Source organism: Leucopleurus acutus, assembly GCF_964270905.1.
Source record: "Leucopleurus acutus genome assembly, chromosome: 5".
Taxonomy (NCBI): domain Eukaryota; kingdom Metazoa; phylum Chordata; class Mammalia; order Artiodactyla; family Delphinidae; genus Leucopleurus; species Leucopleurus acutus.
In genome coordinates this window covers 134,255,264-134,269,082 of record NC_139147.1, presented here as the reverse complement: position 1 = coordinate 134,269,082, position 13,819 = coordinate 134,255,264, and the positions used below count along the sequence as shown (strand labels likewise).

The 13,819-nt window shown below is 42.1% G+C and overlaps 1 protein-coding gene across 1 annotated transcript in view; it reads left to right on the top strand.

Moving 5' to 3' along the window:
* Positions 1 to 532: 532 nt before the first annotated feature.
* ANKRD28 (ankyrin repeat domain 28) overlaps positions 533 to 13,819 on the top strand; it is a 185,726-nt gene continuing 172,439 nt past the window's right edge. Inside the window, exon 1 of the mRNA XM_082840084.1 lies at positions 533 to 948. Within this exon, the coding sequence (XP_082696210.1) occupies positions 922 to 948 (27 nt within the window). The 5' untranslated portion in view covers positions 533 to 921. The remainder of the gene's footprint in view (positions 949 to 13,819) is intronic.

Here is a 13,819-nt window from a genome sequence, read left to right as displayed (position 1 = left end):
CCCCTCCCTCCGGCCCTGCCCTCCTGCCCGCCCCCCAACCCCCGGGAGGACAGCCGCTTCCCGGTGACCATCTCTCACCCCACTCCCTTGGCTCTTGCATCCTGCGGAAGCCCAGGGGCGAATCCTCACTCCCCCTCCACGTGCAAGTCCTGTTCGCCACCCTCCCCTCGCCGCTCCCAGGACGGCAGCAGCCCCCAGGTGCCCACCTCTCACCCCCTTTCCGGCCCCTCACCCCTCACCCAGCCCCTGCAGTCTCCTCCGGCTTTGGGGAGCGTTCTGCACGCTCCCTCCACGTGCGAGCCCCGGGCAGTTACCCCCCACTTCCCGGGACCCGCACCTCAAGCCCGGGCTCCTCCCACCTAGCCCAGGGCGCGCGCCCAGGGCACCTGGCTGCCCCTCCCCCGGCTCCGCTCCCTCGCTCGCCCCCGCCCAGTGCGCCCGGCTCCGCGCCCACCCTCACCGCTTCCTCCCCCGCCCTTGCCCATCCGGGAGGCGGGGCCCGAGCGAGCGAGGCGGCGTGGCCAATGGGCGCTCGTCTTACTCTGGCCTCTCCCCCGCGAGGCCGCCAATCGCGGCGGGCGGTGGTGGTAATATTGTGGAGTGGAGTTTGGATGCCGCGGCTGCCGCGGGCTGGAGCGGGGCGGCCGCGGGGGCTGCCCGGCTGTCTCGAGAAGGGGGCGTGAGGCGGCAGCGGCTGCGGAGACAGCGGAGGGAAAAAGGAAGAAAGGAAGGAGGAGGGCGGGGAGTCCTCGAGGAGGAGGTGGGATCCTCCGGTTTCTCACCTCTCGGCTGCGGAGGGCGGCGGGGAGGCGGTGCCGCCCCCTGCCCGCGGACTCCTTAGCTCACTGCCGCCGACCCGCCGCCTCCGGGCGCAGGCGAAGCTCCTGGGGCGGGAGCGGTGGCCGGGCGGCGCCGACCGCCATGGCGTTCCTCAAACTCCGCGACCAGGTAGGCGAGGGGCGGCAGGCCCGGGGGTGGGAGGGAAGGCGGGAGGAAGGGGGGGCCGGCGGTGTGGGCCGCTGGGCGCCCGCTCGGCGGGGCGGTGCGAGGGAGGCGGGGACGCCTCGGGGGTCGCGGCGGCCCGCCTGTCAGCGCAGCCCGGCCGGGGGAGCCCACGTGCCGCCTCCGGCCGCCGCCGCCGGAGGGGCGGGTCCGCGCTAGCGCCGGGCGCCCGCGTCCGGGTCCGCGCCTCCTCTCCAGGTGAGGCCGGGGCCTAACAGGTGGCTTCCCGCAGCCAGGCGGGGCGCTGCCGGCGGCCGTGACCGAGGGTCACGACCTTGCTGGCTTGTTGGCGTCGCCGGGTAGTTCGAGGCCGACTCTCTGGGTCAAAGGAGATTTTGCTCAGGGAGTAGTTATTCAACGTGCAAGTTCCCACACTTGTTTTCTTCTGACATCTTGTGCACCATCTTGGTTACTTTTCTTGACTCAGGAAGAGCTGATACAAGAATACCTGAAGTGCGGTAAACTGTCATGACTCTTGGATTGAGGAAATATTTTGTGTCTAGGAACGAAATCGCAACTGTATCAGAATTACTTGTACACCTGAAAACGTGGAACGATGGGTAACAAGGCTTTCAGGCGATGCAGAGGTTTCCAAACATCTGAATCTCTCCTTGAAGGAAAAGGGAAATTAACGTGTGAAATATACCGAATCGCAGTAGACTCCTTAGTGCTGAGAATTTATCTTTGCCATTTGTTTTTCTGAACAGAAGATAGTGAACAGATTTGAAGGGAAGGTAATTGCATGTATTGGGAAACTATTCCGAAAGTGAGTTCCCCTTTTGAAAAACAGTGAGGGAAAAACTTGAGATATATTTTTCAATGTTGTCTCTTAGTGAATATTGTACCTTAAATTCTGAATCTAAGTAGTGTCATTTAATAAGTGACTTTTCTGTTTAGGCTGATGGCTGAACTTGTGTATCATTTGGTATCAGAAAGTTTTTAGTTGGTGTTAACATCATCAGGACATGATACTTTGAAAAACTCTAGTGTTTAGTCAAGCTTATACTTTGTATTTCAGATTGTGGAACTGCATTGTCCAGTATGATAGCCAGTAGCCACATGTGGCAACTTAAATTTAAATTAACTTTAATTTTATTATTTATTTATTTATTTATTTTTGGCTGCGTTGAGTCTTTGTTGCTGTGTGCCGGCTTTCTCTAGTTGCGGCGAGCGGGGGCAGCTCTTCATTGCGGTGCACGAGCTTCTCATTGCAGTGGCTTTTTTTTGTTGCGGAGCACCGGCTCTAGGTGCGCGGGCTTCAGTAGTTGTGGCTCTCGGGCTCTAGAGCGCAGGCTCAGTAGTTGTGCACGGGCTGAGTTGCTCCTTGGCATGTGGGATCTTCCCGGACCAGGGCTCGAACCCGTGTCCCCTGCATTGACAGGCGGATTCTTAACCACTGCACCACCAGGGAAGTCCCTAAATTAACTTTAATTTTAAATAAAATAAATTCAGTTCTTCATTTTTGCTAGCTACGTTTCAGGTGCTCCATAGCCCCACGTGGCTCTTGATTATGGTATTGGACAATACAGGTGTGGAGCATCTGTATCATCAGAAAGTTCTGTGGGGCAGCACTATTAAAGAATAAGAGGTAAAGCATAAACCAATTCCTGTACAGTTAACTCACGTTGTACTCTTAATGGTGTGTAACTCAAGATCCAGGGTCTCCACTAATCTTTACCAATCTAATGGCACCTTGTGATTCCATAACTTATAGTTGAGGTAACGATTTTTGTTTTGTTTCTCGTCTTACGCTTTTGAAGAAAGTTGTTTGGATTATGTGTGTTAGAAATTTGGTGAACTTTTGGGAGAGCATCTCATTTTATTCACCATCAGATTTAAACAGAAACAGGATTGTATTTTCAGTTGGACATAAAATCCAATTGCACCTTTGCATTTGTGTATTTAGGAATTGCAGTTGTGAAACAATTGTGATGTTACTCCAGTTTTATATAATATCTATTAATACTTGGTGGTAAAGATGATATGTAAAATGTCACCTGTAAACTTGAAGGTATTTGGGCAAGTTAATGAAGTGGCATGGCTGGGGCCGGGGGGCGGGGGGAAGAACCTTGGGGTTTACCTCTAATAAACTATTAAGTAATTGGTTCAGGAAGGGAATAGCTGCTTTTAGAAGTCATCTTATGTGTTGATATTTTATTAACTGTTAAAAGTGATGGTACAAATGAAATGGAATGCAAATACTATTTTAACCTTTCCCATCTACAGGACAGGCAGTTCAGCTAGACGAATTATTTTATTTGGAGGAAAGGAGATCTGTTTAAGTACACAGAATTTTAAAGCTGAAAGGTAGTTGACATAGCATTTAGCTCAGTCCTCATTTACACTTGAGCTAGGAGGTAGTAGAATCTACTTTTCTATGTTATTTCCATGTACACCCTGTATTTTGCTTTTTTCCATCTTTGTAAATACAGTCTATTACATAGAAGCTAAACGTGGGTAGGGGTTGTTTTTCTTTGTGCATATAAGCATCAGGGGGTTCTAGATGGTTTAAACATAAAATCAGTGAGTAGATAAAGCAGTTTGTTTTCATATCCAATCAATGACAATGAGTAAGACAGCTTTCCCTCATTTTGTGCCAACACCAATATGGGGGTAAGAAGTTACTACTGTGCTATTTTCTATTAGTAGGTGAAAATAACTTTCAATTGTAAATGAAATGAAAAGAATTTGTTTCCTGTTTGTAGGAAACATCCCTGGATTTTTTCCCCCCACATAAAAGTGTTTATAACAGCACGAATCTGTAACAGTTGCAGGGTTTTATTCAACAGGTGTCACTGTCAGGTTTTTTCTCTTTGCAGTTACTAAAAATGTAATCATACATGGTTACATTTAAAATTTGTTTTCCGGCTTTATTGAGATATTATTGATATATAACATATGTAAATTTAAGGTGTACAGCTTTGATTTTATACATGTATATATTGTGAAATGCTTACCACAGTAAGTTAGTTAACACTTCCATTCCTTCATGTAATTACCATTCGTGTGTGTGTGTGTGTATGTGTGTGGAGATAACATTTAAGATCTACTTCTCTTAGCAGCTTTCAATTATGTATATATAATAGAGCATTGTTAATTATAGTTACCATGCTGTACATTAGATCCCCAGATCTACTCATTTTATAGCTGGAAATTTGTACCCTCAGACCAATTACAGGCTTACATTTTATCAGCAGTGATTCATAGTATACCCTAAAAAGAAAGGTAGATGGTCTTTGTTTGGTTCAGGGGTAACAAACTCACAACTGCGGAGCTAATGGCGGCTGATACATGGCTTCAGTATCTAGGACACAATAGGGAGTGATGGGGATCATGGCAAATAGCAGGTATGTTAGCTGCTGTTCGCTCCAGGCCATTGTTTCTGTGCAGGTGTGCCTAGTATTTTTAGAACTCCAGTTTTTTGTAGGAAGCCAGAAATACAGATTCTTATGAAAAATTTCTATTTATAAGTGTTGGCAAGTTGGTAGATAACATTGAGAAAAATTCAAAGCCATGGTTTTAAAAAGGGGGACCAGTTTATAACCACTAGTTTAGATCAGCTTGAGGAAACAAACTTATAAAATTAGATTCCTATTAAAAAACAGTTTTCTCTGAGATAAAATAGCCAAAATGGTCATAAACTTAAAAAAAATTGAGATATAATTTGCATACCATGAAATTCACCCTTTTAAAATGTTCAGTAGTTTTTAGTATATTCACAAAATTATACAACCATTACCACTGTCTAATTCCAGAACATTTTCATCACTCCAAAAAGCCATTAGCCGGACTGCCCTGGTGGCGCAGTGGTTAAGAATCCACCTGTCAATGCAGGGGACCTGGGTTCAAGCCCTGGTCTGGGAAGATCCCACATGCCCTAGAGGAATTAAGCCCGTGTGCCACAACTACTGAGCCTGTGCTCTAGAGCCCACGCTCCGCAACAAGAGAAGCCACCGCAATGAGAAGCCCGCGTGCAGCAATGAAGACCCGATGCAGCCAAGAATAAATTAAAAAAGAAAAAGAAAAAGTCTTTAAAAAAGCCATTAGCAGTCACTCCTTGTTCTCCCCTCCTCCTACCTCCTGGCAGTCACTAATCTACTTTCTATCTCTATGAATTTGCCTGTTATATTTCATATAGATGAAATCATACAATATGGCCTTTTATGTCTGACTTGTTTCACTTGGCATAATACTTTTAGCGTGAATCAATTAGAAACTTTTATATCATGTTTAAGACTTTCTAAAAAAAGTTTCTATACTTTTGTGCTGTTTTATTGCCTCTGGTAGTGTGCATATGTACAGTCTGGATGTTGTTTTTTTCTGTTTTCCAAGTTGGTTTTATAACTCAAGTTAAACTTTGTTTGCAGTAGTACTAAAAAGGATAATAGTTTTCACATTTGGATTATTTTTGTGTAGGAGCCATCTTTGTGTTCCCTCCTGGGTTAATGGTCATTAGGTAAGAATTCTTGCGGTATGCGGGCCTCTCACTGCTGTGGCCTTTCCTGTTGTGGAGCACAGGCTCCGGACGCACAGGCTCAGCGGCCATGGCTCACGGGCCCAGCTGCTCTGCAGCACATGGGATCTTCCCAGACCGGGGCACGAACCCGTGTCCCTTGCATTGGCAGGCGGACTCTCAACCACTGCGCCACCAGGGAAGCCCATGGTTTGGTGTTTTTTTTTTTTTTTTTTTTGAACAAAGTTGGCATATCAATGAGTAGATATTGTATGGATGAGAATAAATCACTGTTTCAGATAGTAAGTTCTCACTTGTCAAGCATTCACTAAGGGTAGAGCATTATTTGACTTTTCAGTAGGAGAAAAAACTAGATGATCCTTGAAAAATCTTATAATTGGGGATACAGAATGTATGAAATGCCCCAAAAACACTGATGCCCATATGTTCAAGTATTCCATATCGAGTGTCTCCTTGCTTTGTGTTGGAGATTGTGGGGGACACAGGGTAGAGTAGCTACCATCTCTGCTCCTAAGAATCTTATTGGCTAGAAAATGAGCGAAGACATGCATAAATAAACGCACAGCGTCTGAGATACTTCACATGAAAAGGTTTATAGAAGTTGAGGAAAAACATGGAGCATATTCTTTGGAAATGTAACTACTATATAATTCAGAAATAAGTGTGTTCTATGTTTCTTAACTTTTTTTTTTTGAATGCTTTGTATAATACAGTGTAGAACATGGAGTGCTCCTTAAGAGATGGAGATAACATGATTCTGAATTCAGAAAGGATCAGGTGATCTGATTGTAGGCAGAGGGAAACCCTCATGGCAAGGGAGGTATTTTAGGTCCACAGAAAGGGTTTGTTGAGAGCAAACATTTGGGCAGGAAAGCAACAAGAGGGAACCCAGAAGGCAAGCCAGAAAAAGAGGATGGTATATTTCTGTTGGGATAGTTAGGAGATAGACCCGATTGGTGGGTGTAGTTGGAAAGGACTGGAGGTAGATTAGTTGAATTAACAGTGACTACATTATGAAGTACTTGGAATACAAGGTTAAGAAGTTTGGACGGATCGGTAGGTGATGGGAAGTCTAAGCTAGGCTATGAAGAGCTTCAGGGGGAATGTGCATAAATGTACTTTTCTCAAGAGGGTTCATAGTTTTATTAGATCTTCTGAGGGGCCCATGACACCCCAAAGTTAAATAACCGCTACATTACAGGTTTTAGAAGAGTGGATTATAAAAGACAAATAGGGACACCCAAGACTGGTTAGGTGGCTACTGCTGTAATTCAGAACATATGTAAAACCTTTTAATTTAGTATAAACTGAGTATATTAATTACTAAGCCAAAGTTTGAATGGAAATGAGTACATCTTTAAAGGATCGTTATAGCTGTAATAATGACTCACTTATGTGTACAATTATGTCTTATATTCATATAACAATTGATAATCTTTTTTGTTGCATAGTCCCACTAGGGTCAGTCACACATTAAAATGCAATTGAACATTGATTATGGTAGTGAAAAAAAAGCAGATAATCCAAGTAGTTAGGTTTGGGTTGTATTAGGTTTTTCGGCATTTTATTTCCTTTTCGTTTTTCTAGTCTAATGTAAAATTCATATACCTGGGCTAGACTGAGATGCCCCTGGAAAATGTTCTGTGCCTGGAGGAAATAGTTTAGGATTAAGCCTTTTTGTTCTGGATTATGTATCCTGTGGACAGTTCACATCAAGCCAATCACTGAGTAATACTTATAATTTAAAACGAAAATTAAATGAAATCTCCAGTTATTTAAACCAATAATGTTTTAAAGTGTTACAGTGTATTGTACACGATGATTAAAGTTCCCAAGTACTTTAGGTTTGATTTCTACTCCGGTCCCTAGCCCCAGTTCTTCGTTATACTATTAAGGGATTCATCTACCTTCCTTATGTGATACTGATTTTAAGAAAAGTTGCCAGGATTCTTCGTGTATACTGGTTGTCATACAAAACAAAGTCTAGATAGAATTACTACTCCCACAGCTAAAGTTCACTTATGTGCAGTAAATTTAAGTTCAGATTCTTAATTGGTGATGGTTTCATCTTTGATTTATTATAAGGTTAAAGGTTATGTCTTTTCTACTCTTGCGGATTTAAGGTCACAGGTACTATTAAAGCATGCAGCACAGGACAAGATATTTAAAAGGGAAATTAGGAAGCAGTTGCTTCTGACACAAATGCTTGTTCTGGAAGCCTAGAATGCAAGTTATTACAGTTGAACACTACATTTTTTAAAAAAATAAATTATTTATTTTTGGCTGCATTGGGTCTTTGTGGCTAATGTGCTGGCTTTCTCTAGTTGTGGTGAGCGGGGGCTACTCTTTGTTGCAGTGTGCGGACTTCTCATTGCAGTGGCTTCTCTTGTTGCGGAGCACAGGCTCTAGGCGCACGGGCTTCAGTAGTTGCGGCACGTGGGCTCCAGTAGTTGTGGCTTAAGGGCTCTAGAGCGCAGGCTCAGTAGTTAGGGGGCACGGGCTTAGCTGCTCCATGGCATGTGGGATCTTCCTGGACCAGGGCTCGAACCCGTGTCCCCTGCATTGGCAGGCGGATTCTTAACCCCTGAGCCACCAGGGAAGTCCCCTCTTTTCCTTTTGAGGGAGCTCCCGGATTAAAAGTGATGAAAGTCAGAAAGGACCTACTTAGCTATCTTTAGTATTGTATTTTTATTGGTGTAAATTACTTAGGATAAAATCAGATAATTCAAACAGGACTTTGAAAGATTTTATGTATGTGTTTGGTGTGGATGTGTATGTAGATGGGTAAACAAAAGGCATCTATGTTGGATAGTTCTCTGAATGGTGAGAGGTTTCCCCCGCTTTTTGAAAGCTTATATGCTAGGCGGTGTATAGTTCCAAGAGTGCCAGATTGGGTTATGCCAAGAGTGAGAATGGTGTCCCTGGGAGAACTTTATAAACAGCAAGGCAAGTGACATTCACATCCTGGAGAAATGGAGTTAGTTGGACTTCAGAGTTAACAACAGCTGGCTTTTAAGGGATGTAAAAGCAAACTGCAGCATGAAGGGTGGGCAGTGCAGTTGAAGCCAGCTGAACAGATTGGAAGAGCAGGTGTAGTATTAGTCACACAGAGCCAGTAAGTAGCCTAATCCAAGGTATAGGCAGGTAGTTAGAAACCAGCATGTCTGTTAGTTGAATGATTCAAATAGAGAGTTCTGGAATCGAGAGACTTCAGTAGAGGAGGGCTGGGGGCTGTAACCTTGCAGACATTCTCATTTGATACTGTTGCGGGGACAACGGAGGGAACGTGGTGGGAGTATTTCCCAACTTAGAAACTAGTCTGGAGTTGTAAATGAAAAGACGATGCAGGTGTATTATAGAAATGTTTTGGAAGATTGTGTATATGTTAAATAATGGTTAATCCACCTTACTATTTTAAAGAAACTGTGAATTATTTTAAATAGCCTCTTAATAAAACAACTTATTTTTAATCTTTTATCATAAAGCTGAATTTCTATATATCATTTTCACATAAATTTAGATGTACTGACTTGATTGCATAACTATTACAAATGATCAGCAATACATGGATTATTTTGTATGTTCTGATGTATTACTGGTTTAGAACCTTCAGTGTTTTGGCTATTGAATTATTGCTTTTAAAATGTTGCTAATCAACCTGTGTGTGTTTTCTTTCCTTACTAACAATGTTCCACCTACCTATGACTCCAGATTCTATTATAGTCAAAAGAACTCCTTACCTGTTCACTTTCTAGTTTCCTCAAAGTCTTGGAGCCACAGTTTTGAACTTGGAATTCCTTTTGTCTGACCATAAATTTTTTCATCATTGGTTGTCCCGTCTTTTCACCCACAATGAAGCTGAGCTTTGCTGTGTTGGAACCTACTTCACCTAGTTGGTTAAGTTCAATTTGGCCACAAACTGACCTCTTGAGAAGTCTTGAGCTCCTGATTCGAGCAGTATTGGCTAGGGTAGTGTTTTCTGAAGTGTGGGACAGCTTTTCCTACTGGTGTGTTTCTTGAGATTTTACGGGGTGACCTGTCTACTTGGACTTCCAGGTGTTGACCCACATTTCCTTGCTTCTAGTCTACTCAAGACCGTAGCCTGGTGTCCTGCTTCAGTCTCACTTTCCTCTGGCCTGTTTGGGGGTTTCCCAGCTCACTTCATTGTACCCTTTCGTATTAACCATTCCTACTCATCTTGCAGCTTTCATCTGTTTTTCCACCTCAGCCTCCTTTCTTAAACCCTTTGCCACCCTCAGTTCCTGACTTAAACACACCTCAGTCTCTTCCCCTTCACCTTGGTCTGCTGCCTCTTGGAATTTTTCGTTCCTTTCCATTCCCACCCCTTCTCAGGCTGTGCCGTCTTCTCAGCAAGCCTTGACTCTCAGTGGACACTTTACCCACAGTTTCCCCCATTGGCGCTGTTAGTGTCAGTCTTACATTCTTATCCTCTACCGTTTCCACTCTTGTCTGTAGCCCTAGTATTACCCTCTCAGGTTATGCCTTCATTCTTTCCTGTGGCTTTGCTGGGCAAAAGAAGCAAATGACTTAAAGAAAAGGTTAAGTAAATATTAGTAGATGTCATTCATGGATATGGAAAACAATTATGATAGTCTTAATTGAATGTCTGGAATGCTGGAACATATACTTTTAATTCTGGCTCATTTATTTATTCCCTTTGTGATCTTGGGCAAGTTATTTCACTTAAGTTTGTGTTTCCTCGCCTAGAAAAGGGAGGTAGTTGTGTCCAGCTCGCTGAATTGTTAAATTAAATGAGAGTGTGTAAAACCCCTGGCACATAATTGGCACTTGATAAATGGCAGCCACTACTGTATTGAAATACTTTGGCTTGGGACTTAGCTCTTCCACTTTCTTACTGTATGACCTTGGGCAAAGAAACTAAATCTGAGCTGGAATTTGTTTTTTACATCTTTTTTGAGATATAATTCACAAAACCTGTACATTAAAATAATTTAATAATGTATAAATTAAATAATGTATAATTCAATGTGTTTTTTTGTTTTGTTTTTAGTAAACTCAGGGTTGTGCAACTATCAACCACAATCTAATTTTGGAATATTTATCACCTCAAAAAGAAGCCCTGGGCCAATGAGCAGTTACTCCCATTACTCCTAACCTCCCCATCTTTCTCTTAACCTTAGGCAACCACTAATTTATAGGTATACCTCAGAGATATTGCAGGTTTGGTTCCAGACCACCGCAATAAAGCAAATATTGCAATAAAACAAGTCATGTGAATTGGTTTCCCAGTGCATGTAAAAGTTTTGTTTACACTGTACTGTAGTGTATTAAGTGTGCAGCAGCATTATGTCTTAAAAAAAACCAATGTACATACCTTAATTAAAAAATACTCTATTGCTTAAAAACGTGAACCATTTGACAGTGCAGGGTTGCCACAAATCTTCAATTTGTGTAGATGTGTGTTTTAATTTCTCTTGGGAAGATTCGTATGAGTTGCTGAATTGTATGGTAAGCTTCTATTTAATGTTTTAAGAAGAGCCAAGCTATGTAATCCCTTTTGTGTATTGCTGGATTTGGCTTGCTGATATATATATATATTTTTCGGTACGCAGGCCTCTCACTGTTGTGGCCTTTCCCATTGCGGAGCACAGGCTCCGGACGCGCAGGCGCAGCGGCCATGGCTCACGGGCCCAGCCGCTCCGCGGCATGTGGGATCTTCTGGGACCAGGGCACGAACCGGTGTCCCCTGCATCGGCAGGCGGACTCTCAACCACTGCGCCACCAGGGAAGCCCTGGCTTGCTAATATTTTATCTCTCTCTTCTTGTGATGTCTATTTCTTTGGTATGAGGGTAATGTTGGTCTCATAGAATGAACTGGGAAGTGTTCTCTGCTCTCTTCTAGAAGAGTTTGTGAAGGATTTGTAGTATTTCTTCTTTAAATGTTTGGTACAATTCACCAGTGAAGCTGTGTGGGCCAGGCCTTTTCTTCGTGATAAACTTTTAAATTAGTAGTTCTGTTTCTTCACTTGTTATAGATCTCTTCAGATTTTCTGTTTCCTCTTGAGTCAGTTTTGGTAATTTGTGTCTTTCAGGGAATTTTTTCATTTTATCTAAGATATCTAATTTGTTGGCATAAACTTGTTAAAATATTCCCTCATAATCCTTTTAATTTCTCTAAGGTTGGTGGTGATGTACCCCTTTTTATTCCTGATTTTAGTGATTTGTCTTCATTATTTTTTTTCCTCAGTCTAGCTAAAGGTTTGTCAGTTTTATTGGTCTTGTCAAAGAACCAACTTTTGGTTTTATTGATTTTTTCCCCCTATTTTTATCTTTTCTATGGTATTGATTTTTTCCTCTAACATAATTTCTTTCCTTCTGCTTACTTTGGATTTAGTTTGCTTTTTTCTGATCGCTTAAGCTGGAAGCTTACTTGAGGTCTTGATATCTGTGTGTACAGCTATAAATTTCCTTTTCTGTAAATTTTGATATGTTTTGGTTTTGTTTTCAGTCAGTTCAAAATACATTCTAACTAAAAAGTTCCCTTGTGATTTTGTGCTTGACCCAAGTGTTCTTTAGAAGTGTCTTGTTTAATATGCAAACATTTGTGGATTTCCTAAATTTTTTGGGTTTTTTCTAATTTAATTCCATTGTGATTGGAGAATATTATTTAAATTCTTTGTCTTTTCAGTTCTTTTAAATTTGAGACTTTTAGTAGCTACTAAAAGTAGCTGCTTCCTTGCAGGCGTAAAATATTTACAAATTTGTGACAGAGTTACAGTTTGTGGAGTGGGAACCATGGGAGCAGTCTGTGAAGTTCGTGAAGCATCCATCTGAGAACCACTGTTACAGAATGAATAGGTTGCTGCTGTGTGTGTGTGTGTGGAATGGAGTGTGTATTGAAACATTAGATAAACATCTTCTGGCATCTGACCATTTTTTCTGATTCTTAAAGGCTGGGTATATGTAAGTGGTACCTTTTAGTAGTTTTGATATGACAGAAGTGTTTGATCTCTTTCTTATATGATACTCAAAACTTTATTTATTTTTGAAGTATAGTTGATTTACAATGTGTTAGTTTCTGGTATACCTCAAAGATATATATATATATTCTTTTCCATTATGGTTTATCACAGGATATTGAGTATAATTCCCTGTGCTATACAGTAGGACCTTGTGGTTTATCTATTTTATATATAGTAGTGTGTATCTGTTAATCCCAAACTCTTAATTTGTCCCTCCCCCACCTCCTTTCCTCTTTGGTAACCATAAGTTTGTTTTCTTGTTTGTTTTTTTTTTATTTTATTGAAGTACAGTTGATTTACAATGTGTTAATATCAGAGAGTGATTCAGTTACACCTATATATACATTTTTTTCATATTCTTTTTCATTGTGGTTTATCACAGGATATTGAATATAGTTCCCTGTGCTATACAGTAGGTCCTTGTTGTTTATCCATTCTATATATGTAATAGTTCTCATCCATAAGTTTGTTTTCTATGTCTGAGTCTGTTTCGTAAATAAGTGCATTTGTGTCATATTTTAGATTCTACATATAAGTGATGTCATATGGCATTTGTCTTTCTCTTTCTGACTTACTTCACTTAGTATGTTAATCTCTTGGTCCATCCATGTTGATGCAAATGGCATTATTTCATTCTTTTTTATGGCTAATATTCCACACCTTCTTTACCCATTCATCTGTCAATGGAAATAGTGCTGCTATGAACATAGGGGTGCATGTAACTTTTTGAATTATAGTTTTCTCCAGATATATGCCCAGGAGTAGGATTGCTGGATCATATGGCAACACTAGTTTTAGTTTTTTTGTTTTTTGTTTTTTTTCGGTACGCGGGCATCTCACTGTTGTGGCCTCTCCCGTTGCGGAGCACAGGCTCCGGACGCACAGGCTCAGCGGCCATGGCTCACGGGCCCAGCCGACGCACAGGCTCAGCGGCCATGGCTCACGGGCCCAGCCGCTCCGCGGCATGTGGGATCTTCCCGGACCAGGGCACGAACCATGTCACCTGCATCGGCAGGCGGACTCTCAACCACTGCGCCACCAGGGAAGCCCCTAGTTTTAGTTTTGTAAGGACTCTCCATACTGTTCTCCATAGTGGCTGTACCAGTTTACATTCCCACCAACAGTGTAAGTGGGTTCCCTTTTCTTCATACTCACGACTTTTTTTTAACCATAGAAAGGATATATAAGAGGTTTTTGATTGTTGTTTTTTTGGGTTTTTTTGTTCTTTTTGTTTGTTTGTTTTTGCTTCTTAGGAAAAATTGAAGAGCAGAAAACTTACTTATTCCAGGTTTTTGGTACCAGTTTTTCACAGAAGTATAAAATGAGAGGAAGAGAAGTC